General features: G+C 38.9%; 1 protein-coding gene across 2 annotated transcripts in view; it reads left to right on the top strand.

Moving 5' to 3' along the window:
- Nucleotides 1–27,482, top strand: part of KIF1B (kinesin family member 1B) — a 196,135-nt gene that overhangs the window by 11,084 nt on the left and 157,569 nt on the right. The window contains exon 2 of one of the 2 annotated variants that reach the window (XM_006866398.1): nucleotides 13,959–14,138. In XM_006866398.1, coding sequence (XP_006866460.1) covers nucleotides 14,033–14,138 — 106 coding nt within the window. In that variant the 5' untranslated portion in view covers nucleotides 13,959–14,032. Of the gene's footprint in view, nucleotides 1–13,958; nucleotides 14,139–27,482 lie in introns of those variants that run through there. The other variant, XM_006866399.1, reaches the window with a different exon arrangement.

The following is a 27,482-nucleotide window of genomic DNA, read 5'->3' as shown; positions in this document are numbered from 1 at the left end:
TAATTCTGGGATTCACATTTAGGTCTTTAATCCATGCTGAGTAGGTTTTTTTGTAAGACGTGAGGTGAAGGTCTTGTTTCAATCTTTTGCATATTGCTTTCCAGTTCTGCCAGCACCATCTGTTGAAGAGACTATCACTTCCTGATGCGATATATTTAGGTACTTTGTCAAAAATCAGTTGCTGTATGTGGATTGGTTAATTTCTGGATTCTCGATTCAAGATGCTTAACTTTTAAATTTAAGTTGCAAGTGCACATGTATTTAATAAATCTAATAGCTAAATCAGGTTATTTCAGAATAGAAGTTACACAGTTGGGGAGCCTGACCAAACTTGCTTAGCTGCATTCAAGATTGAAATCTGATCTTCAGGGAGATCCTTCCTGTGCAGTGTGATTCTTTTCATTGGATTAGAATGCAGAGAGAAACTTTGCTTAGCACGATCTATGTTGAACTTTCATAGCGTGGCCTATGGTTGATTTTTATTCATACAGGTAAAGACCAACAACAGATTGGAAGTTCACAAATACAAAAAAAGAAATTCTTATGTTGTGTTTGACTGTTTTATTGTATAGCTATGGTAGTGACTCAGTGTTAGGTCTTAAAATCTACTTGGTCCTCATGGATTCTGACTTACAGGAATCCTGATGTGGCACTGTAGGATCAGCACTGGACTGCAAACCACAAGGTCAGCAGTTCAAACCAACACAGCTACTCCTCGGAAACTATACAGAGTCGCTATGTTTTGGAGTTGACTCGATGACACTTAGGAGTCGACTTGATGGCACTTAACAATCGGACAGAGTAGAATTGCTTAGGGTATCAAAGACTAAATCTTTACAGGAGCAAACAGTTTCATCTTTCTCTTGCAGAGTGGCTAGTGGGTTTGAACTACCGTCCTTACAGTTAGGAGCCCAGTGCTTAACCCACAGCACCACCAGGTCTTCTTAAGCTATTATATAGAAGGAAATTTCCATAACATCTCAAAATGGTTCTCTACTATAGAAGTTTAGCCAGGGTACCTATTTGTTCTTTAAATATAATTTTTAAAAATATTGGTCAGTAGAAAAGATTATCTTTTAAAGAGACTATTCATTGATATTGTCAATTTGCTGTTATATAACAAATTGTGCTAATTTGAAGGTAAAGGGACTGTTTCTTGCTTAAAATCTAACTTTACTTTAGCAAATGTACTGAATAAGGTAGAGTTCTGATATAGTGCTCTAGGATCAGCACTGGACTATGAACCACAAGGTTGGCAGTTCAAACCCACCTGCTGCTCCTTGGAAACCCTATGCAGGGTTACTTATGAGTAAGAACTGACTCAATGGCACTTACAGATTGCCATCTGAGAGTTAGTTGAACTACTAACTGCAACATATAACAGAATGAAGTAGTAGAAAAATGAAGAAGGAAAAACAGTTTCAAGGAATAAAGAGAGAAAAGTCTCAGGGAAGGATATCAGAGAACCTGAGGCTTAATGCTTCTGGCCACATGGTGACATTTAACCTTATCCTTGAAAATATAGGGTTTGTAATAGATTGAGATGAGAAATTAGCTTCTAGGAATACCTACATACCATGTAGTATGAGAGTGCTGGCAGACAAGATTTAGAGTTGGACAGTAAAAACAAACTGGGAAGTAGTTGGATTGTGAAGGTTCTTGAGTTTTTAGATTATTGCCACACAAAAAAAGACAATGATGGCACCAACCATCCCTCCCACAGCACTCTCTCCTCATTGCAGTGACCTCACAGAACTCTGATACCATACTCAAAGTTGTGGAGTTTATTAGGGAAGTTTAACAGTTACAATGAAGGGTCAGAAATACTCAGCACACTGTTTTTTCCAGTCGGGACAACTTCTCCTCAGTCATAACCACAGGCAGGCCTCTCTCTCTTCCTAGTCAATGTTACAAAAGGCTTTTAAGGCCGCTGATAAAATGTCTACAAAACGTATCACTTCACCCTAAGCCTCAACCTGAATGTACACTGTTCTAACTCCGTGGGTCAGCAAACCTAGCCTCCTCAGTTAGGTGTAAGGAGGCACATCACTCTGCAAGCAAGCCTCCTGCCGAAAGTCACTAGCTTTACTTGCTCCTTGGGCTGGGAACCCCAATGCTCTGGTTTTTGGTTCTGCTGCTGCTGCTCCTCTGCTACTTCTCCTGTGTCTCTGGGTCAGGGAGGTACATTGTGCAGGGATCTCTGGGTCCAAAGGACACACTCCACTCCTAGCTCTTTAGTGAGATCCCCCAAGCGTGCTTTTGAGATGGCTCATTTTATACCCATGCTGAAGTTTTAGCTTTTATAATTACAGTGAACTCTTTTAACATCCACAGTATCTTCTCTGCCATCCTCAGTATCTTCTCTCACCTGTACTTACCCCAAACCCTTTAGAAAAAATTATTTGGTGGCAGTTACAAAAACTAAGGCTAGAAGAGACATAGTAAATTCACTACACCACAATTATGTTCTGAGGCGCAGTGAAAACCGATGGAAAGTTTTTATACAGAGGGAATGGGTGGTGAGAAATGACTTCTACTTTAGTACTACAGTCTTGGCAGGCTTTTTAAAAAATAGAAAATGGAATATTACAAAACTGGTATTATTTTATTCTTGTTTTTGTTCACTTTGCTAGTAGGTCTGTTGGAGAATTAATCTCCTTACTATTTATTAACTTGATCTTGATGTCATCCTACAACTCTTCTGGTGTTCAGTCATTAGTGTTTAATTTATTAAATCTATTCTTGAGATAATCTCTAAATTCAGGTAGGATATGTTCAAGAACTTTTTTTGACTCTCATGGACTTGTTTTAATTTTCTTCAGCTTCAGCCTGTTGAGCTGTTGCTAGTCTGTTTCAGTTAGCCCCCTGGCCTTGTTTTGGCTGATGATATGGAGCTTTTCCACCATCTCTTTTCACAGCTTTCTGTGTATCCCATCCTGTGATGTCCTTGTGTATAATCATCTTTTATGTTGTTTAAAAAAGGTATTTGCAATGAATAAGTACATTAACAAGGAATTGCCAGAGGTTCAAGCCGGATTCGGAAGAGGATATGGAATGAAGTCTATCTTTGCTCATAAGAGATCGATCTTGGCTAAAAACTAAGAATACCAGAACGATTTACTTGTGCTTTATTGCAAAGGCTTTTGACTGTGCGGACCATGACAAGCTATGGACAACACTGTAGAGTATGAGTATTCCAGAACACTTAATTATGCTCATGAAACTTGTACATAGACCAAGAGGCAGCTGTTCTAACAGAACAAGGGAACAGTGAATAGTTTAAAATCAGGAAAGGGGGGTGCCAAGGTTGTATTCTGAGCAAATACTCTGATAAACTGGATTATATGAAGAAGCATGTGGCACCAGGATTGGAGGAAGACTTATTAACTACCTGCGATATGCAGAGGATACAACATTGCTTTCTGAAAGCGAAGAGGACTTAAAATACTTACTGATGAAGATCAAAGACCACAGTCTTCACTATAGGTTGCACCTCAATGAAAAGAAAACAAAAATCCTCATCATTGGACCAATAAATTATATTGAGCTAATAGGAGGAAAAGGAGCTCTGGTAGAGAAGTGGTTACAAATCGGTCTGCGAACCACAAGGTCAGCAGTTAGAAACTACCAGCTGTTCCGCGGGAGAAAGATGAGGCTTTCTGCTCCTGTAAAGATTTACAGCTTCGGAAACCCTGTACAGGGTCGCTATGAGTCGGAACTGACTCCACGGCACGTAACAACAACAACATATTGGAGAAAAGATTGAAGTTGTTAAAGACTTCATTTTGCTTTGCTCAACCATCAATACTCAATGGAAGCAGCAGTCAAGAAATCAAATGATGTATTGCATTAGACAAATCTGTACAAGACTTCTCTAAAGTGTTCAAGAGCAAAGATGTCAGTTTGAGGACTAAGGTATGCCTGACCAGGCCTTAGTATTTTCAGTATCCTCATATGCATGTGAAAGTTGGACAGTAAATAAGACTGTAGAAAAATGGGTGCATTTGAGTTATGGTGTTGGAGAAGAATATTAAAGGTACCATGGGCTACTGGAAGAACAAACAAATCTGTGTTGGAAGAAGTACAACCAGAATGCTCCTTAGAAGTCAAGATGGCCAGACTTTGTCTCTTATACATTGGACATATTATCAGGAGGGACCAGTCCCTGTAGAAAGACATTATGCTTGGTAAAGTAGAGGGACAGCGAAATTGGCACAGTGGCATTAACAACGGGCTCAAGCATAGCAGCAATTGTGAGGATGACGCAGGACTGGGCCGTGTTTCGTTCTGTTTTAAATACGGTCACTGTGGGTCTGACTTGATGACACCTAACAACAACAACCTTTAACTAGTAGCCATTGAGTTGAGTCAGACTCCTGGCAACCCCATGTGTGTCAGAGTCATAGCTGATTTTTTGGAAGTAGGTTTATAAGCTTTTCTTCCAATAGTCTTCTCCCTGGACTCAATAATAATCCTGGTACCTATGAGAGCAAGTAAGAACTCCACAAGACCAAAATTTAGCAACTGGGCAAAAAATGGAAAATAATTTGAACTAGACTAAATGTTTCATTATCTTCAAACATTTTGCTAAACATGAAAGTGTTAAGGAAAGCTTCTGGAATTTTTACTCCATTCTGCTTTCCTAATGCTTCTAATTCTATGTCCTAAGGAAGGAGCTCTGGTACCGTAGTGGTTACGAATCGGGCTGCGAACCATAAGGTCAGCAGTTCGAAACTACCAGCGGTTTCGCGGGAGAAAGATGTGGCGTTCTGCTCCCGTAAAGATTAACAGCCTCGGAAACCCTGTGCAGGGTCGCTATGAGTCGGAACCGACTCCACGGCACATAACAACAACAACAAAGGAAGGAAAACTGGTGAGAGAGACAGTCTAGAGGTGAGGCTGGGTAACTGATTTGGAGTATGTAAGGTTGCCTTTCCTACCTGCCTTTTGTCTCTTAAAAACTTGGAAAATGTATTTTTATACCAATTATTAAGAAATGTTTTCCTATAACTCCATAAAAATACTTTCCATTGTTTGTCCCTGAAATTTAAATTTGATTTCAGGTTTTTATAATCAGTAATTCTGTAATGAAACAGTTTTGTAATTCTTTGGTGGACAGCTACTCTAAGAGATTGGTTTGTTGTAATAAAGAAAACAGTGCAGTTGACCCTTAGATGATGTGAGGTTTAGGGGCACTGATCTTCACACAGTTGAAAATCGGTGTGTAACTTTTGACTTCTCTAAAACTTAACTACACATTGCCTGCTGGTAACCAGAAGCCTTGCCAATAGCATACACAGTTGATTAACCCATTATGTGTGTTAGATGTATTATATGAGGGGCCTCAGAATGGAGTTCATAGAAAATGGAATTAAAAGATAATGTAATATTTCCATGGACTTTTTGAAGCCCCCTTGAACTACACCCAATATGAGAAAAAAAGGTGTTTCACAAAAAGTATAAGGTATTCCCGCCTGCTAGCATAGCTACACGCTATAGCTTCTCAAATTTCCTTTTTTTTTTTAACCACGGTCCTTTGCTGGATTCATTATCTTGAAACAGTGGGCAACCACAGCTGCAGATCTCAATCTGTTCAAGCTGTTCAACTTTTTCATGTAATGTCATGAGTTTTCTCTGCTGCTTAGAAGTACTCGCAGCATCACTAGTGACATTTTAGGAGCCCTGGTGGCTTCGTTCAAACCCACTAGCCCCTATGCTGGAGAAAGATGAAGTTTTCTGTTCCCATAAAGATTTATAGACTCAGAAACCCTATGGAGCAGTTCTACTATGCCCTAAAGAATCACTGAATTGGAATCAACTTGACTGGAGGGGTTTAGGGGCACTTTGTATGGGTCCCATGGTGTTACTCAAAGTTTACTGTAGTGACACAAAAGATGATGAAAAATACAAGAGGACAAAGAGATCATTTTTTACTATGATATGCAGTTTACTGGGGAAGAAAGAGCTGCTCATGTGGAGATGATTAACAGCACACATACATGGGAACTTAAAATCCATACAGGACTTGTTGATAAGTGCTGTTGAGTTGGTTGCAATTCATAGTGACCCCTTACAGGATTTCTGAGGAGCAGCTGGTGAGCTTGAACCACCAGCCCTGCTGTTCAAACCGACCTTGCAGTCCAGTGCATTAACCCATAGCACCATACCAGGACTTCATAACAGTACTAAGAAATGTAAATAACTTGTTCTGCCTTGGGTAAAGTCAGTGAATTAAGAAGTGCGCAATGGAGAAACCATTGTATATGACATGGAAAGTGAGAAGAATCTGTAGTAGTGTAAAAGGAGGCTCTAAGAAGAACTGGAGAGGAGGAAGGGCACATTGGGCAAAGAATCCAGTGGCACCAGAGGCACAGAGACAGAAGAACATGAGATGGGTTTGGGAAACCCTTTAGTGGATGATGGTTAAGGAATGGATGAAAAGTAGGTATTCTGTTGCAGAACACCTTGAAGGTCAGTGTAGGGAGGTTAGTCTTTACTTGGTAAACAGGGAAATTTTCAAGATTTTAAGATGGGACAGACAGTAATGTGAATACAGATGTGCTTCAAGAAGATGAATGTGACATTGTATAGTATGGATGGACGAATCTGTGTTGGAAGAAGTACAAGCAGAATGCTCCTTAGATGTAAGGATGGTGGAGCTTGGTCTCACATATTTTGAACATGTTGTCAGGAGGGACTAGTCCCTGCAGAAGGACAGCATGATTGGCAAACTAGAGGGTCAGTGAAAAAGAGGAAGACCCCCAAGAAGATAAATTGACACAGTGGCTGCAGTAATGGGCTCAAACATAGGTTTGATTGTGAACATGATGTACATGACAGGGCTATGTGTCTTTCTGTTGTACACAGGGTTGCTATGCATCAGAACCAACTTGATGACATCTTAACCATATTGATGACATTTTGTTGTTGTTAAGTGCTGTCGAGTTGGTTCCAGTACACAGCAACCTTAGTATAGGGTTTCTGAGGAATGACTGGTGAGCTTGAACTGCCGACCTTGTGGTTCAAACCAACTTTGCAGTCTAGTGCATTAACCCACAGCACCACACCAGGACTCCATGGATGGAATGTTGTTGTTGTTAAGTGCCGTTGAGTCGGTGTCAACCCATAGCAACCCTGTATAGGGTTTCTGAGGAGCAGCTGGTGAGCCTGAACTGCCAACCTTGCAGTTCAAATGGCTTTGCAGTCTGGTGCCTTAACCCACAGCGCCATACCAGGACTCCATGGATGGAATAGGAAGGGATAAAAAACTGTATTAGGAAGGTTAGCAATCTTGGGTGGAAATATTCAAGGCCTGATGATCGTGGTAGAAGTAACAGATTTTATAGATAAAAGCCATGTACTTCGACAGCCGATTAGATGGCTATGGGAAGCAAACATTTTAGCCTGTATGGAAGCAGAGGGATGGGAAAACAGAAGAAATAAAAGCGAAGTGGAAGTACTGATGGTGGTGTAGGAGGTAGAGAGAAAGTTTGACTCTGGTAGTATTGTTTGAATGAAATGTTGGCACAGGATAGTTAGAGGAAACAAACAGTCTCTTAAAAATGTATGTTTGGGGACATTAGCTAATGGAGATGCTAGTGTTTTGGTTCATAATTACAAACACATAGTATTTTATATCTGAAACATAGCAAGGAGGTTTTAGCTTTTATTGTCTTTTTTAGTCAACCACATGCAACATTTCATTAGGCCCTTGGGAGAATACAAAAGAAAAAAAAAATCATACACAGTATTTAATACTTTTCAACATTTTGTCATTTTTTTCATCTTCTTTAATAATGCCTTAATATCATATAGTCTCTGTATTCAAATCTGATTATCTAAAAAACAAAATCTTTTTATAAATTTCCTTGATTAAAAAATTGTGTTTGGTTGATAAGTATGTAATGTCTCTTTTATATCCCCCCACTCCACTCCTTATCAGTATTTGAAGAAACTGTGGGCTTTTTCATAATGTATATTTAACTGATTGCTTCTTTGAGGTGTCCTTTAAATATGTAGTTTATTCATTCCTTATTTGTTCAGTCAGCTGGAAGCTGACCTGGGGCTTGATTTGTTTCAGACTTGTTTAAGGGGATGGGGAAAATACTGCTAAGTGGTGCTTTGTACTTCCTAATATAGCACTTGAGGAGGCACATCCTACTGAATGTCCCACTTATTGATGTTAAGAGTGTCCATTTGCTTCATTTATTGTCAGCCTAATCCATACCATATATTATAAGGTTTCCCATACCCTTTCCTGTAGTGTCCTTAGCAGCCAATGATGAGAGCCTTTATATCAGCTGTTGTTAGGTGCCCTTCAGTTGGTTCCTACTCTTAGCGACCCTATGTATGTTTTGGTTAAGTGCTGTAGAGTCAGTTCTGACCCATAGTGACCCTGTATATGGTTTCTGAGGAGTGTTTGGTGAGCTTGACACCCTGACCTTATAGTTCAGATGACTTTGTAGTCCAGTACATTAACCTACAGCACCGTACCAGGACCCTACGTATAGGAGAATGAAATATTGCCAGGTCCTGCAGGTTGTAAAATGGTCCTGCAATTTTTTTTCCTGCATTTAGTTGAAATTCATTTATAAAGAAGAATTTACCCTCATGGACTACTTGGCTATACAGTTTATACAGGATTTGTTGTTAAGTGCCATTGAGTCAGCTCTGACTCATATTGCCCTGTATAGGGTTTCCAAGGAACGACTGGTGAGTTTGAACCACTCTTCTTGCAGTTCAAACTGATCTTGCAGTCCAGTGCTTATCCTATAGCACCACACTAGGACTCTAATACAGATGGAATGTATGGTCAGTTATTTTGCTTTATTTGCCATTTTCAGAATAATGAGTTTTTTTAAAAGTATCATGGATTTGTGAATTTTTATGTTTGATGTTTTTCAGTGTATTTGCACCCATTAATGTTTTTGATGTTCTAATTATTTCATCTTAGCCAGTGGGAGGCACTTCAAGTTGTCACTTGTATCTTTTTGACATGATCACATTCAACTTTGATAGATTATTATTATGATTTTGCTTTGTTGTTGTTGTAAAGTGCCGTGAAGTCGATTCCGACACATACCATCTCTGTGTAGGATTTCCAAGGAGTAGTTGGTGAGCTTGAACTACCGGCCTTGCAGTTCAAATGGCTTTGCAGTCTGTCACTTTGCTCCTTAATATTGCAAGTAGAGAATTAAATATTTTCTTCAGTTCTATAGGATTGAGAAATACTGAGAGTGTTCTTCCCTATGGTTTTCTAACTCCAGGTATTTGTACATTTCATTATAATACTTTGTTTTCTCAAGCTGTCCTCAGAAATTTTCTGTTCGGTTCTTTTACTTCATCATTTCTTTCATTTGGTTTCTGACATCTACTTTAGTCTTTCTTTCTTCCTTTCCTGTCTTTTTAAATGACCTTTTGCTTTCTTCATGTATAATTTTATTTTAGGGCCTTCCTCTTTTTATTTAAAAAAAAAAAAAATTATTGTGAATTGAGTGAAGATTTACAGAGCAGATTATCAGTTTTCACATTCAACAAATCATATACTTAGTTTCATCTTGATTGCAGTCTCCTCAATGTAATATCGCTTAATCCACTTCTACCCTGTATTTATTGTTTCCATTCCTCCTTTTTTCTCTATACTTCTGAATTTTGTCCTTAGATTATAAATGCTGCCCTTTTAATCTTGAATGGTTGACCATTCTATGGTATGTGTACCTCATATGTATGATGTTGATGTCATTCATCCCACAACTCTGGTCTTAAGAACGTTTGTTCTTCAGATGGTCTCAAAATTCAGGTGGATATACTTAAGGTCATATTTTTGGCTCTCGTGGACTTGTTCTAATTTTTTCATCTTCAGCCTAAACTTGTATGAGCAATTGACAGTCTGTGTTATAGTTGGCCCTTGGCCTTGTTTGTTTTAGCTGTTGAGATTAAGCTTCTCCATTATCTCTTTAAACAGATGTAGTTGATTTGATTCCTTATATCCATCTGGTGAAGTCCACATATATAGTCACTGTTTATGTTGTTGACAAAAGGTATTTGCAATGAAGAAGCTCATGCAAAATTCTGTCAGACAATTTACAGTGTCATTTCTATAGCCAAGTCCATATGTTCCAACTACTAATCCCTCCTCTTTGTTTCCAACTTTCTCATTCAGATCACCAGTAATTATCAGTGCATCAAGGGTTTCAGCCTGTATAATTATTATTCAGGTTCTTCATCATTGGCTATTGTGATTGGTGCATAAATTTGAATAATAGTTATGTTAATGGTCTTCCTTATAGACCTGTAGGTATTATCTTATCACAGACAGCATTATACTTCAAGATAGATATTGAAATTTTCTTTTTGACAATGAATGGGATACTATTCCTCTTGAATTTCTCATTCCTAGCATAGTAAACTGTATGATTGTCTGATTCAGAATGGCTAATTCCTGTTAATTTCAGCTCACTAATGTTTATGATAAGTCCTGGTGGTGTAGCGAGTTAGTTACATAGTGGACTATTAACTGTAAGGTCAGCAGTTCAAATCCACCAGCTGCTCTACTGGAGGAGAAAGAGGAGGCTTTTAACTTCTGTAAAGTTTTACAGCTATGGAAACCTTACACAGGGTTGCTGTGTGTTGGAACCAGGCTGGACGGTGTACAATCACTACTACCACCACCACCACCACCAATGCCTATAATATTCAACTCATGAATTCCATTTCACCCAAAATACTCAAAAAGAACTTCCCATTTTCCTAAATTCATACTTCATACATTCCATGTCCCTATTATTAATGGATGTTTGCAGCTGTGTCTTCTCATTTTGAGTCATGCCCTATCAGGAGATGGTGGTCCCAAAAGCTTGCTCCATTTACATCACTAAGATTGACTCCACTTTGAGGCAGCAGCTCTTCCATAGTTTTAGTTTGAGTGCTTTCCAACCTGAGGGGCTCATCTTCTGACGGTATCAGACAGTATTCCACTGCCATTTATAAGATTTTTCAGGGACTAATCCCTCAGAAGTAGTCTGCCTCCTTTTCTTTCTAGTCTGTCTTAGTCTGGAAGCTTGCTGAAACCTGTACACCATAGGTGACCCTGTTGGCATTTGAAACACCAGTGGCAAAACTTCAGCTTCATGGCAATATGAAACCACCACAGTATAGCAAACTGGCAGAAAAATGGTGAACTGGGAAATACAATTCATTTATTAATTCATTCAACTAGTATTTTCTGAGCACTTAACATCAGGTGCTGTTCAAAGTGCTAGCAAACAAGAGAGGTCTCTGAGCACTGTGGTGGTGGTTTAAGTGATGAACATGAAAGACATGCTTAAAAAAACATAATGTTCAAGTATGATGATGCTATTAAGAAAGTAAGATAGAACAGTGATACAGAAAATGACATTTGGGCTTTTATTTTGTTGTGTTTTATTCTTAATTTTTGCTCTTTCTCAAGGAAGGCATTAGTGGATGTTCAACTGAAGGTTAGCATTTTCCCCCCTTTTTGGTATATACTTTTTGATGGGAAATTGCAGACAGACAAAAGTATATAGTAGCAATATAGTGAACCCTCATGCACCTATCACCCAACTTTAACAGTTACCAATATTCTGCTGTTCTTGTTTATGCAAAGCTTTTATACTTCAAGTATTAAAAGGTGGTTAGTTCGAAACTACCAGCAGCTCTGCGGGAGAAAGATGAGGCTTTCTACTCCCGTAAAGATTTACACCCTCGGAAACCTTGTACAGGGTTGTTATGGGTCGGAACCGACTCGACGGCACTTAACTACTACTACTAACTAGTTTGAACCCACCAGCCACTCAGTGGGAGAGAGATGTGATAGTCTGCTTCTATAAAAGTTGTTAAGTGCTGTCGAGTTGTTTCTGACTCCTAGTGACCCTGTATAGGGTTTCCGAGGAGCAGCTGGTGTGTTTGAACCTCTGATCTTGTGTTTCAAAACCAACCTTGCAGTCTAGCGCATTAACTCACAGTGCCACACTAGGACTCCATCCTTGGAAATCATGTGGGGCAGTTCTATTCTGTCCTATAGGATCACTATGAGTTGGAATCAACTCCGTGGCGATTGGTGGTGGTCCTTTGCATACTTAGGAGCCTTGCTAGTGCAATAGTTGAAGCACTCAGCTGCCAACCAAGATATGTAGGCAGTTCCAACCTTCTAGGCCTGCCTTCTTGGAGCAAGATGTGGCAATCTGCTTCTGTATGGAGTTGCTATGAGTCAGAATCGACTTGATAGCAATGCATTTACTTTATATTCTTATTCTTAGGATCCCTGGTGGTGCAGTAGTTAAGCACTGAACTGCTAAATGGAAAGATTGATGGTTTGAACTCCTGAGTCATTTCTCAGGAGAAAATTTTGGCAATTTGCTTTCATTATGGTTGAGTTGTTGTTAGGTGCCATCACTTGGTCCCAAGTCAGTAGTAACCCTGTGTCCAACAGAACCAAACATCGCCTGGGCCCTGTCCCATCCTCACGGTCGTTGCTATGCTTCAGCACCTTGTTACAACCACAGTGTCAGTCCATCTCATTGAGGGCCTTCCTCTCTCTCATAGGAACAGTTCTAGTCTATCTCCTTGAGACAGTATGAGTCAGAATGGACTCAATGGCAGCAGGTCTCTTGTTGAAGCAGTCAGTCCTCTTTGTAGCTCTAATTCCCTTCACCTGCCTCTTTATGTAGCAGGTGCGTTCATTCATCCAGCAGATAGTCATTGAGCACCTGCACCTGTGTTGTGCTAGGCCTGGAGTGAGAGCTGAGAGGCTTTGGTGTGTGTGGCATTATAGGATAAACTCTGAACTGCTAACTGCAATATAGGCAGTTCAGATCCATCAGTTGCTCTCAGAGGAGGTTGTTGTTGTTGTTGTTAAGTGCTGTTGAGTCAGTTCCAACCCATAGCGACCCTGTACAGGGTTTCCGAGGAGCAGCTGGTGAGCTTGAACTACCGACCTTGCAGTTCAAATGGCTTTGCAGTCTTGCGCATTAACTCACGGTGCCACACCAGGAGGCCTCAGAGGAGGTTAACATTCTTAATCTCTAATTCTTAATTCTCTGGAAAAACACTGGTCAGATGTAAATTCTGTTGGAACTCTCTGATAGTTGGAATCAAGAGTATTTTTTTTTTTCTTTTGTTGCCCTTGAAGATATTTATATAACAGATGGAATACAGATTTCTTTCCTTGATTAGAGAAATCTGTTGCTGCTTGTGAAAATTACTTATGTGGGCACTTTTCACAGAATAATACCGGTTTTGTTTTGTTGAGGGGAAAACTATTCCTGTGAAAAAAAATTCACATTTAAAAAAAATTTTCTGTGACTTCATTGCATTCACTGTTTTCAAGTAGTGAAATGTATAGTTTCTTGGTTCTGCCATGAGTGGAGTGGCACCTCCACCATCAGGGATCCTCTCCTGGATCCTTCTGAGCTTATTTTAAGGTGGTTCTGAGGGTCAAATGAGACCTGTGAGGACAGTTGGCAGTTAAAAGGAAATCACTAATGAGTTTAAAGGTAAAGGAGCTGCCTGGAGCTTATCTTTGCCCTTTGTTGTATAATTACACATCATGTCCACTGAACATTTTCAAACCTGTAATTAAAGTTTGGAAAGATCAGTGCATTTCTTCAAGAGTTACTTGTTTAAGGAACTCTCTTCAAATAAGCCTTTTGTGTGTTTCTCAGATATTTTTGAAGATTGATCCAGGAGCACATAAAGAAGATGTCTGTTCATTTGTAGTTGTATCTTTTATTATTGCATATAGAGGCTCTTAGGTATAGGAAAGAAGTAATTGAATAGGAAAATGAATTTCAGTTTTTGTGTTTCTATTTGAATAGCATACTAGTCAATATTGAGAATGTAAGATGTACAGGGAAGAAAAGGGAGGGCATGAGGTTTTTAGAAATGGAAACTCAAATTAGTTTAAATACCTTGTATGATTTGTTTTTTTCTTTTTAAAGGAAACTTGAACATAACTTCAAAAGAGGATTTGCTTCTTTATTTCTGATTGCATATACATACCAAGGCCATCAGAATGTCGGGAGCATCAGTAAAGGTAGCTGTTCGGGTACGGCCCTTCAACTCTCGAGAGACCAGCAAGGAGTCCAAATGCATTATCCAGATGCAAGGCAACTCAACCAGTGAGTACATGTCATTTTCTCACCTTCTTCTCTGCCCTCCCTTCCCTTCTGGATGTGATCAGAAGTTCATATTTGGGTATTAGCACTCTGAACTTTTCTATTTTAATTGATCCACTGAATATTTTTCCTCCAAAACTATTTGCTGTGGTGGTAGTGGTGGTTACGTGCCGTGGAGTTGGTTCTAACTCATAGCGACTCTGTATAGGATATTTGGGGCTATAAATCTTTACAGGAGCAGAAAGCCTCCTCTTTCTCTCGTGGAACAGCTAGTAGTTTCAAACTTCTGACCTTGAGGTTAGTAGCCCAATTCATAACCACTGTGTTACCAGAGCTCCTTATGATATTTGCTGTAGCATATTTAAATAATGGGTTATTTATTTTACTCTTTATAATTGAGAAATCTCTGGATAACCAAACAAATTTTAGCTAATGTTAATGTTCTTTCCCCTCAGTCAGTTTTGAGAGAGAGAGACAGAGAAAGAGGAAAAAAAACCAAAAAAAACGAAGAAGAGGTGTGACATTCACTGACATGATATAAAACTCAAAAGGTACAAAGCATGTGCAGTGCAAAGACTTCCTTATACACTTTGTCAGACTTCCTATCACTTTGTCAACCAGTTCCTCTCCCCAGAGGCAATTTGTGTTGCTTTCCTTCCAGAGATAGTGTAAGCAGCAGCATTTTATTTAAAAATAGTGTTTCTATTCTTTTTAATATTTGTAGTGTGTAATGGTTTTTCAATCTTGTATGCATTGTTGTTGTTATTGTTAAATGTCATCGAGTCGATTCCAACTCAAAGCAACCCTGTATAGGGTTTCCTAGGAGTGACTGGTGGATTTGAACAGCTGACCTTGCAGTCCAGTGCTGTATTGTATGGTACCACATCAGGAATCCTTGACTGCATTATAGGTTTTAAATACTTGAATAATGTAATTCATATTTATAACTTATAAAAGAATTGCTTCCTTTGAGATTTTAGCATGAAGGAATATCCATGTAAATTAAAGAGGTTCTTTCTTTTTTAATTGTTAAATGCATAGTGGTATATGTTGTTGTTAGGTGCTGTCAAGTTGATTCTGACTCGTAGCCAAGGATTAGCTGATGAGCTTGAACCTCCAACCTTGTGGTTCAAACTGATCTTGCGGTCCAGTGCTGTATCCCACAGTGCCACACTAAATATGAAATAAAATATCCATTGTCTGACCAGGAGAAAAGACAGATTGCCACACCATTCTCCCTTGGAGCAGCTGGTGGGTTCAAACTGCTGATCTTTAGATTAGCAACTGACTACTTCAGCTACTGCACCATCAGGGATCCTCTCTGAAGATAAACCCCCTGCCTTCAAGTTGATTCTGACTCGCTGTTAAGTGCAGTTGAGTCAGGGTTTCCAAGACTAAATCTTTATGGGAGCAGACATCCTCTTCTTTCTCCTACAGAGTGGCTTGAGATTAACAGCTCAACTCCTAACCCATAGCACAACTAGGGCTCCTTCTCCTGAGGACCAGACCATACATTTTAGAGTTTGCATGAGCATACGCCCCATATTTAACCTTTCTTCTATCTCTCAAAAAAGTCTCACCATAATTGTTGAAAACACTGACTTGTTTTTGGGTAAAATGTTAGAAGTTATTAATAACTTCTAACTAGAACTAACTAGGCTAAAAAGAACATAGTTATATGAGTACCATTAAAACCAGTCTATAGGCCACATAGAGCAGAGATGTCAGCTTGAGGACTAGGGTGCGCCTGACCCAGGCCATTGTGTTTTCAATAGCCTCATATGGATGCGAAAGCTGGACAGTGAATAAGGAGGATCGTAGAAGAATTGATGCCTTTGAGTTGTGGTGTTGGAGGAGAATAATGAAAGTGCCATGGACTGCCAAAAGAACCAATAGATCTGTTTTGGAAGAAGTGCAGCCAGAGTGCTCCTTGGAGGCCAGGATGACTAAGCTTCGTCTCTCCTACTTTGGACATATTGTCCGGAGGAAACAGTTGTTGGAGAAGGATGTCATGCTGGGTAGGGTGGAGGGTCAGAGAAAGAGAGGAAGACCCCCAACGAGATGGATCAGCCAGGTGGCATCATTGATGGACTCAAGTGTGACAGCGGTAGTGAGGTTGGCCCAGGATCGGACATTGTTTCGTTCTGCTGTGCATGGGGTCGCTATGAGTCAGTTCCGACTCGATGGCACCTGACAACAACAACAACAATGGGCCACAGTGGTTTTTCCGCTCTGTGTTATCTGTAACCCTTCTAGGGACTAGGGTCTGTCCTTCCTTCCTTTCTTTCCCTTTCTCCCTTTGAGAGTTGGCTTTAATGTGAGTCTAAAGGGGTCAGAGTTATAGATCATAGTACCCTGCCCTTAGGGGGTTTTAAAGTTTGTGATGGAACAATGAGATGTACTAAAACAATGTTAAGGTAAAGATGATCCAAGTAATAATTGTCGTAAAAATTGTTTTAAAATTCAAGTGTGAGTTTGTGAAAAGGCAAATGTAAGGCTTCGTAGGTGATACGGCATTTAAGCTGTACCTTTAGGAGTGAGTGTGATTTAAACTAAACATCCAGTTTTCTATTTGGGGAAAATTTTGAAATTTTATATCATCCGGTATTCCAATTAATAAAACAGAGCCCAAAAGTCTCAGATTTTTTTCCTTTTTAAAATAGTAACATTAGGACTTAATTCAGGACTTCTGATCTTCCACTTGAATTCCTTTTCTGATATAACACACCACCTCCCTACATATTAAAAATCATCAGGAAAAGTTAGTGAACTGTAATCTCATGAGATGAATCAGTCTTAGAAAAACTAGGGCTGGTTTCTAGATAAGTACTTTCAAAGTTGATGGCTGCTTTGTCATGTCTGAGTTGGGGGTCATTTTTGGTTCCTTTGAAAGGTTGTCTCTTGGAAAGTTAATCATCTGATATTATGAGAAAACGTTTCCTTTAGAGTACTTGGTTTTATATCTTTTACTTTGTTTTCTGTTTCTGTTGCGATTTTACATGCCAATTTCTTATTAATTTGGCTTATTTTTAATTCAAGTAATTTTTAAGTGTTTAGGAAATGCATTTGGATGATAGATGCTATGTTGAGAAAGTACGAATGGCTTGTTTAAAAACCAGTGGGCTTAGATTGGGAGAATGCATGCATTTTGAACCTAGAAATGTTGCAAAGTATGAAATGAATTTGCTCGAGCCACATGTTTTTGCTGTATTAGAAGGTTGCTGTGCTGGCAGCAGGCCTGGACTGTTACTCCCGAGGATTATAGATTGCAGATGGAATGCAATGGAATGTTCTTGCCATAAGGTCTCTTATGGAAAAAGTAGGAGAGGGTGAAAAGTACTTTAGGAAAGTCACAAAACTAAGCAGTAGCAGTTTTATTTAAGCACTTTTCTGGTCTTGAGGGGAGGGAAGGCAGAGAAGGACATTTTCCAGGGCACAGATAAATGTTACTGACTTGACATTTTAGGGGCCGAAGCACAGACAAGTGACTTTGTTTCATAATATGCTATTATATTCCAAGTTTCTCCCACTTTGGAAACATTTTTATTGTTTAATTACTTTGAAAAGGAAGCTGAAACGAAGTTAATTATCTGACTGCTCACATATGTAGGTAAATCTGAAGACATTGAAACTACATAAATTACTCTGGAAAAGGAAGGAGAAGGTGGATAATGAAGTGCATTCTTCCTCATGAGATATACTCCTTCTTGTGATTGAGTTGTGACACGTGCTTTTGTCATTAACTGCAGGAGTCTGTCTCTTGTACTTTGAAAATCTCCATCTATTTCTCAATCTTCCTTTACTCAGAGCCTTTTTTTCTTCCTTTCAGTGTAACAGAATAGAAATAACCCATAATTTCCTGTTTATGGCTTACATTGTACCTCTAAAATTTAAAGACTTTTTCATTCAGGTGTACATTTCTGAATCAAATATTTCACATCAAAACTGGTTAAAAAAGGAAAAAAATGATTGCTTTATGTTCTCTAATGAAAATTTGGGATAGAGGAAGGATTAGAACATAAGGGAGGTTTGGAAAGATGAAGAGTTTTGAAAAGAGTGCTGTTAAGTCTCTGGTGTTTTTTCTAGCATAAATTAGCATAACTGTATGAAAAGAAATATAACTGTACACTAACTATCTTTATAAACAGTCTGGAAAATAGAGAAGAGGAAAATAAAAAGCACCTCTCTTAGCTCCTTACTTTAGTGTACTGCTGGCATTTTCATGGATTTATTTTGGTTGTTACTGTTTCAGTTTGGTTAAATGATTAAAATTAAGGAGCTCTGGTAGCGGAGTGGTTACGAATCGGGCTGCGAACCTTAAGGCCAGCAGTTCGAAACTACCAGGCACTCCATGGGAGAAAGAGGAGGCATTCTGCTCCCGTAAAGATTTACAGCCTCAGAAACCCTGTACAGGGTCGCTATGGGTCGGAACCGACTCGACGGCACTTAACAACAACAACAAATGATTAAAATTAGGGTGGTGTAGTTGTGTGTTCTAGTCTTTTCAAGTTAGTGTTCAGTTTAGTGGGTTTTTTTCCCCTCAGTGTGCTTAGTTGCTGAAAATATGTCCGAAGTATGATAAATAGAGTCTGGCCATCCTGGCTTCCAAGGAACATTCTGGCTGTACTTCTAACACAGATTGGTGTGTTTTTTTGGCAGCTCATGTTATTTTCAATATTCTCCTCTATACCATAACTCAAAGGCATCAATTCTATAGTCTTAATTGTCCAATTTTCACATGCATAGGATGTTATTGAAAATACCATGGCTTGGGTCAGGTGGTACACCTTAGTCCTTAAACTGACGTTTTTACTCTTCACACTTCAAAGAGGTCTTGTGCAGCAGAGTTCTAAAGCAGTCGATTCTCTGATTTCTTCACACTGTTTCCATGAGTGTTGATGGTTTATCCAAGCAGAATGAAGTCTTTGACAACTTCAGTGTTTTCTCCATTTATATGGGTGTTGCTTATTTGTCCAATGGTGAAGATTTTTGTTTTCTTTACATTGCAACTCATTACTGTATGCTGTGGTTTTTTATTTGTATCAGTAAACATTGTAAGTCCTCTTCACTTTCAGCAAGCCATATTGTATCATTTGCATATCACAGGTTGTTAAAAGAGTCTTTCTCCAGTCCTGATGCCACATTTTTCTTCATAAAATCCAGCTTCTCAGATTATTTGCACAGCATGCAGATTGAGTAAGTATTGTAAAAGAATACAACCCTGGCGAACACCTTTCCTGATTTTAAATCATTTGGTGTTACGTGTTCTTCTTGAGCATCTGCTTCTTAGTCTATGTACAAGTTTCTCATAGACACAATTAAGTGTCTGGAATAGTCATTCTCCGCAGTGTTGTCTATAGTTTGTCATGACCCACACAATCAAAAGCCTTTGCTTAGTCAGTAAAGCACAGGTAAACTTCTTTCTGATATTCTCTGCTTTCAGCCAAGATCCATCAGACACCAACAATGATATCTCTTGTTCCACGTTCTCTGTTAAATTTGGCTTGAACCTCTGGAAGTTCTCTGCCATTGAACATTGCAGCCATTTTTTAATCATCTTTAGCAAAATTTTACTTGCATGTGACATTAATGATATTGTTCAATGATTTCCAAATTCCATTGGGTCTTTTCTCTTTGGAATGGGCACAGATACAGATCTCTTCCAGTCAGTTGGCCAGGTAGTTGTCTTCCAAATTTCTTGCCATAGATGAGTGAGTGCCTCCAGTGCCACCTCACTTTGTTGAAAAATTTCCATTTGTATTCCATCAATTCTTTGCCAATGCTGTCAGTGCCCCCTAGACATCTTCCTTCAGTACGATTGATTGACCCTTGATAATATGTTACCACTTGAAATGATTGAACATCAACCATTTCCTTTTGGTACAGTGACTCTGTGTATTCCCTCCATCTCCTTTTGATGCTTTCTGCATCATTCAATAATTTGCCCCAGAGAATCCTTCAATAACACAAGTCGAGGCTTGAATTTTTACTTCAGTTCTCCCAGCTTGAGAAATGCTGAGCATGTTCTTCTCTTTTGGTTTTCCAACTCCAGGTGTTGGCACATTTTGTTATAATAGTTGACTTTGTCTTCTCGAGCTGATCTTTGAAATTTTCTGTTCAGCTCTTGTACCTCCTCCTGTCTTCCATTTGTTTTAGCATCTCTATGATGGAGAGCAAGTTTCAGAGTCTCTTCTGACATCCATTTTGGTGTTTTCCTTCTCTCTTGTCTTCTTAATGACCTTTTGTTTTCATCCTATATATGATCTTGATGTCATCCTACAATTATTCTGGTCTTCGGTCTTTAGTGTCTAATACATCAAATTTGTTTTTCAGATGACCTCTAAATTCAGGTGGGGTATGTTCAAGGTGATATTTTGTACATTTTTAATTTTCTTTGGCTTCAGCCTGAACTTGAATATGAGTAAATGATAGTCTGTTCCACAGTCTGCCCCTGGCTTTGTTTTGACTGATGATATGGAGCTTTTCCACTGTCTCTTTCCAGAGACGTAGTATATTCCATCTGGTGAGATCCATGTGTATAGACATCTTTTAATGTTGTTTTAAAAAGGTATTTGCAATGAAGAAGTCATTGTTCTTGCTAAATTCTATCAGGTGATCTCTAGCATCGTTTCTATCACCAAGACCATATTTTCTAACTACTGATCCATCCTTCCTCTTTGTTTCGGACCTTTGCGTTCCAATCACCAATTATTATCAATACATCTTGATTGCATGTTTGATCAATTTCAGACTGAAATTGTTAGAATTCTTCAATTTCATCATTATCTGCTTTAGTGGCTGGTGCATAAATTTGAATAATGGTGGCATTAAGTGGGATTCCTTATAGGCATATTGATATTATTCTATCACAGAGCAGTGTATTTCAAGACAGATATTTGATATATTTTTTTTGATGGTGAAAGATACACCATTCCTCTTCAATTTGTCATTCCCAGCATTATGTGATTATCAGATTCAAAATGTCCAATACCAGCCTATAATCAGCTCACTAATGCCTAGGTTGTTGATGTGTATGTGTTCCATTTCATTTTTGACAACTTCCAGTTTTCATAGATTCATAGTTTGTGCATTTCATGTTCTGATTATTATTGGTATTACTAATGTTTCTCTCTATTTTGAGTTGTGCTCTATCAGCAAATGAAGGTCTTGAAGGCTTTACTCTGTTTTTTGTCATCACGGTCAACTCTACTTTTAGGAGGTAGCTCTTCTCCAGTCAGATTTTGAGTGCCTTCCAACCTGAGGTACTCACTCATCTTCTGGCAGTATATCTGACAATGTTCTAGGTGTTCTTCATCATGTCTCAATATTCGTTATTCCATGCTGACAGTGTTCCACTGATACTCATAAGCTTTTCAGTGACTACATATTCAGAAGTAGTCCTAGTCTCTTTCTTTCTAGACTGTCTTCTTCTGGAAGCTCAGCTGAAACCTGTCCACTGTTGTTAACTGTGGCATAATTTCCAGAATCACAGGAACAGTAAAGTCACTGTAGTATGACAAACTGACAGATGAGTGGTGGCTTTCTCTTGTCAGTATCAGTTAATTCTCATTTGCATTTTAGTCTGATTTCTTATCTTGGGGTCTCTGGATAAACATCTGAATGTGTAGGAATCCTTTAAGATTATCTAAAAAATATATGTTGTGTATTTTCCTAGGAGAGGGTAATTACTTTCAACCATATTTAAGGGATCTGTGTCCCCAAAAAAGATTAATACTGTTTTCCAAAGTCTTTTCCAGAATAATGTCATTGTTAAGTGCCATCAAGTCAGTTTCAACTCATAGGGAGCCTGTTTAGGGTTCCCAAAGAGTGCGGTTAGTGGGTTTGAACCACTGACTTTGTGGTTAACAGTCCAATGCTTATCCTACCGTGCCACACCAGGACCATAGGATAAGCTGAGACATAATTAATTAAATCAGAAAATGGTATAAACGCTCACAAAGTGTCTTAGTGTCTTAATGCTACTGTAACCGAAGTCCCACAGTTGGTGACTTTAGCAATAGAAATGTATTTTCTCACAATCAGGAGAGACATCTGAATTCAGCGTGCTGGCTCTAAGGGGAGGTTCAATGTTCTTTGGCTATCTTCAAGTGGTATGTCTTTCCCTGCTTTTCTCTGTGTTGGGTCTGCTTTTATATCTCAAAAGTGATTAAGTTTAAGACACAACTGACACACATATGGCCTCATGAACATAACAAAGAAGACCCCATTTCCAAATGGGATCACATCCACAGGTATAGGAATTAGGGTTCCAGCTTATATTTTAGGGTGCACAGTTTAATCCATAACCTTCCACTCACTCTGGCAAAATTCATGTCCTTCCTATATCCAGAATCTTACCACCTCACCCCAAAAGTCTTAAATCAACTGTTAAGTCCAAAATTTCAGATTCTGAATCATCTAATCAGATATGGGATAGACTTTGGGGCAGAATTCCTCTTCATCAATGAACCTAGAATACAAGTTACATATTTTCAAAGTACAAGATGGAACAAACACAGGGTAGATATTTCCATTACAGATGTAAGAAACAGAATCGGAAAAAAGAGTTGCAAGTAATGAGGAAGTAGAAATCTGAGAAAGACAGGAGCCACATGGAGGAATGCAGGACAAAATGTTAAATAAGCTGAGACAAGATTCCTCCTCAGAGTTCGTGCCCTGGATTCAGATTTCTATCCACCTGAACTGTGAGAAGATGTATTTCTCTACCTTAAAGCTGACTTGGAGTATCTCTGCTGTAGCAGCACTAGTTTAGACACAAAGTACACTTCACAGTTTGGCTGGAAAAGTAGGATAAGGGTAGCTAGCTCTTCAGTTACGATTTCTCCACTATACTCTATACTCTAACTTTAGAGATAGAATTTTCAGAGTTTTTACCCTATTCTTTGTCAGCATTCTTCTGTGAACTGCAAATCTTACTCATGCCCATTCATGCATCTCTTTATAACCTCTACCAGTTGATTCTGTTTTAGTGAGTAACTGAAACTGCTGAAGGTTTGGGCATTTAAACTCTTAATATTACTCTTTTTCTTCTAGCAAAAAAACTGGAAACAAGCCCAGTGTCAGCAAGAGCATGGAAAAATAGATGGTAGTATATTTACATAATAGAGTTTGCAATGAGGAGAAATGCTACACATACACACAGAGCATAAAGGAACTGTAGCTACACACAAATATTTAATAAAGTTGCAGACTTGCTGGACAAGATGGTGAAGTAGGCAGATGCACTGAGCAGACTCTCTACAACAGACATGGGAAATTAAGTGAGACAGCAGTAGATGGTGATCCTGGAACACTGAGCATCAGGACAGAGAGGTGGATTGAATGCTGATTAGAAGAGAAAACCAAACATGAGCAGCAAGAGAGAAGAACAATGGGTAGGCTGTCAGCTGGCATGGAATGGCACAGCCATCTTGAGTTTTTGTGAGCAGTTGTTGATTGGGCAACCTGAAGTTACAGCACATGACTGGAGGTTAGTGAAAAGAGAGGTGTGGTTCTCCCTTGTTCCATGCCCTCTTGGTAGCCAGAGGCATGCCCAGTCCCCGTCCTTGCCAAACCAGTGGCATCCCCTCCTGTGCAGTCTTGACTGTGCCTGGGATTGGGCATCAGGAATGCCACTCCTGCTTCTGGAGGCATGTGAACCAATCCTGAATAACCTTACATAAACCTAGAATAGAACATAGCATTCAGACTTCAATCTCTACCACACTACCAGGAGATAGGTGGTGAGTGCCTGAGGACACAACATATAATCATCAATTAAATATAAATACAAGGACACCACCATGTCTCAGAGAAAACAGACAGTTTTAACTTACATGAAGAAACTATCAGTTCTTCAAACAAGTGACCAAAATACAGAGTCAGAAAATATAATACCAGAAATGGTACCAGACCTACTTGATAAGAGATTTAGGTACCTATAATGGACTGAGGGAAACATTGAGGAAATCAAGGAGAACACAGGCAAAACTTTAAAAGAATTCAGGAAAAACACCATTAAGAAGAAATTGACCAAAGAAATGAAATTTTGAAAACCATATAAAAGCAGCAATTAGCCAGAAGATTAATATTAAGAATTCAGAAATAGTTAGTACACGCAAACAGCAAAGAAGTAGAAACAAATCAATGGAAGGCTAAATTACTGAGCTTGAAGAAAAATCTCTCAATATTCATCTGCTAGAGGAACAATCAGAAAAAATACCTGGTAGAGAAACAATCAGAAAAAAAGAAAAATTAAAGCCTAAGATTTGTGTGGGACACTATCATGAATAATTTATATGTGATTGGAATTCCAGAACAGGAAAAGACAAAAAAAAAAGAGAAAATTGTCCAAGAATTGTTGTAAGAAAGTGTCCCTAACATCATGAGTGACAAGAAAATAGCCTTTAAAGAAATTGAACAAAGGTCCAAACATGATAATAGACCCTGAAAAAAAGCACCAAGATATATAATTATTAAACTATTCAAAACCAAAGACAAGGGAAAAATCTTGAGAGCAGCATGAGAAAAACGAAGTTACCTATACAAGAGAACTTATAAGACTAAGCTCTGATTTCTCAGCAGAGCTTAAACCATGCATGTAAGAAGACAGTGGAGTGATAGATATAAAACTTTGAAAAAAAAATGTCAACCAAGAATCATATACCCAGCAAAACTGCCCGTCAAATATATAACAAGAAAATTAGGTCATTTCAAAAAGAGCAGAAATTAAGAATATTTGTAAAAACCAAACCAATCTTAAAAAAAATACTAAAGGGAGTTCTTTGGACAGAGACCCAACAACCTAAAACTAGCATACATGACAATATCACCCAGAGCTCAACCAGGATATGTTGTTGTTGTTGTTAAGTAATGTTGAGTCAGTTCCAACCCATAGTGACCCTGTATAGGGTTTCCGAGTAGCAGCTGGTGAGCTGGAACTGCCGGCTTTGTGGTTCAAACCAACTTTGCAATCTAGCACATTAACCCACAGTGCTGCTGCTGCTGCTGCTGCGTACCGTGGAGTTGGTTCCGACTCATAGCGACCCTGTACAGGGTTTCTGAGGCTGTAAATCTTTACAGGAGCAGAACGCCTCATCTTTCTCCCGCAGAACAACTGGTAGTTTCTAACTGCTGACCTTGCGATTCTCAGCCCGATTCATAACCACTATGCTACCAGAGCTCCTTAACCCACAGTGCTAGAGGTATTCAAAATAAAACAAAACCTACAAGACTGAAAATAGGGAACCAAAGACCCAGTTTGAAACAAACAAACAAATATAAAATAAAAAGAGGGAATAATGTAGTAACTTCCAAAATAAGAGGAATTCAAGTAGGTTTCAAGAAAAAAATTAAAACCTAACCGTAACCCTCAAACTCCAAGCCTTTGTCCAATCGTTAATTTCTACCCACAATCCTAACCCTAAACGAAGTCCTAGCCTAGCCCTAGACCTAGTCCTAACCTTTACTCCTACTCCCCACCCCAAAAAAGGGGGAAAAAAGTTGCAGAAGAAACAATGCATTTTATTTACATAAATTTCAAAGCATGCAAAGTTATGCTCTATATTCTTTACTCCAAACAAGTACATGGAATAAAACTATGAAGAAAACATAAGGGCAGTAATCAAAAACTAAAGAGTAGTGGTACCTCAGAAGGGTAGCGGGGAAGGAGATCTGGGAGAGTCCATACAATGGACCTTCAGTGGTAAAAGAATGTTCTGTTTTATAACTGGCTGGTGGGTACCTGGGTTTTTGTTTTACTTTTATTCCTTATACTCCATAATTTTGTGTGCCTGTGTCTGTCCATATTAGTAAATGACGTATCTTATCATAGTCAATGGTATGGTGGTGTAGGATCAGCACTGTACTGCTAACCACAAGGTTGGTGGTTCTAACTCACCAGCCACTCCATGGAAACCCTATACAAGGTTGCTAGTAGTTAGAATTGACTTGATAGCACTTAACAACAAAATATCAGTTACAAGTCCACAGAATTTGCCTGCTGTCCACAGCCTTCCCTGCCCCTGCTGCCAGATTTACTTGTCCATGTTGATTAAATGTCATTTTAAGTCACTGGAAATGTAAGAAGCAACAAGACGATAAAATGATTTCTACAGCATAAGAATTCTGGTAGCATAGAGGTTATAAATTGGGCTGCGAACCTGAAGGTCAGCAGTTCGAAACTACCAGTTGTTTTGTGGGAGAAAGATGAGGCTTTCTGCTCCCTTAAAGATTTACAGCCTTGGAAACCCTTTACAGGGTTGCTATGAGTCAGAACCGACTCCACGGCACATAACCACCACCACCACAGCATAGGAAATCAACTTGGTTAACTGTGGCATTGAATTTTTTTAAATTTTTCTTTTTGGCATTGAACTTTTTAAAGTTGAAATGAAACACAATCTTAGTGTTTCATCACTTCTCATGTGGTAACTTACTAAGCTGAAATGCTGAAATGTATTCCTATATTTCCCATAGGTTTTTACTTCTACTGGGATCATAAAGATACTGGGTTGTACCCTTTTCTTGATGAGATAGGTGTATATTCTTAATTTCCCACTGTTTTAAACTTTTATTGTATTTATTTATTTTGACATGTCATAGCAAGGCTATTTTATGTGAAAAGAATATTGTTGTAAATTATAAGCATGTCTTTTTAAACTCTCCTTCTCTGCTTGTTGGCTTGATTCTAGAAATGGAGATGACTCCCAGTATATTTTAGTAATAGATTGGCTGGTTGTATGAGCAAATTAATGGTGTGTTGGTGTTGAAAGCATGATTGTTTGCATATCTTGCAGTTTTCACAAGTGCCAGCTGTGAAGCTTGTATTTTGTAATACTGGATCTGAGAACAGCTGAGGATGATGCATCTTCTAGTTGCTGTGATGGACAAAAGAGGATTCTTTGAACTTGACTACCATTTGACAATTGTAGTTGTTCTCTGTCATTGTTTCCTTTACATTAGGAAAATTATCTTGGGCTCTTTATGCATTTTCTAAGCAAATTGGAATAAGTGACATCTTTGTTGTTGTTGTTAGGTGCTGTCAAGTAGGTTCTGACTCATAGGGCCCTTATGTACAACAGAATAAAACACTGCCCGGACTGCGCCAACCTCACAGTTGTTGCTATGTCTGAGCTCATTGCTGCTGCCACTGTGCCAATCAGTCTCTTTGGGGTCTTCCTCATTTTTGCTGACCTGCTACTTGCCAAGCATGATATCTTCTCCAGGGACTGGTCTTTCCTGATAACATTTCTGAAATATGAGAGATGAAGTCTCACCATCCTGCCTTCTAAGGAGCGGTCTGGCTGTACTTCTTCCAACACAAATTTGTTTGTTCTTTTGGCAGTC

Source organism: Chrysochloris asiatica, unplaced genomic scaffold (genome assembly GCF_000296735.1).
Source record: "Chrysochloris asiatica unplaced genomic scaffold, ChrAsi1.0 scaffold00090, whole genome shotgun sequence".
Lineage (NCBI taxonomy): Eukaryota > Metazoa > Chordata > Mammalia > Afrosoricida > Chrysochloridae > Chrysochloris > Chrysochloris asiatica.
The sequence above is the reverse complement of the archived record's forward strand: the minus strand, read 5'-3'. Positions and strand labels throughout refer to the sequence as shown.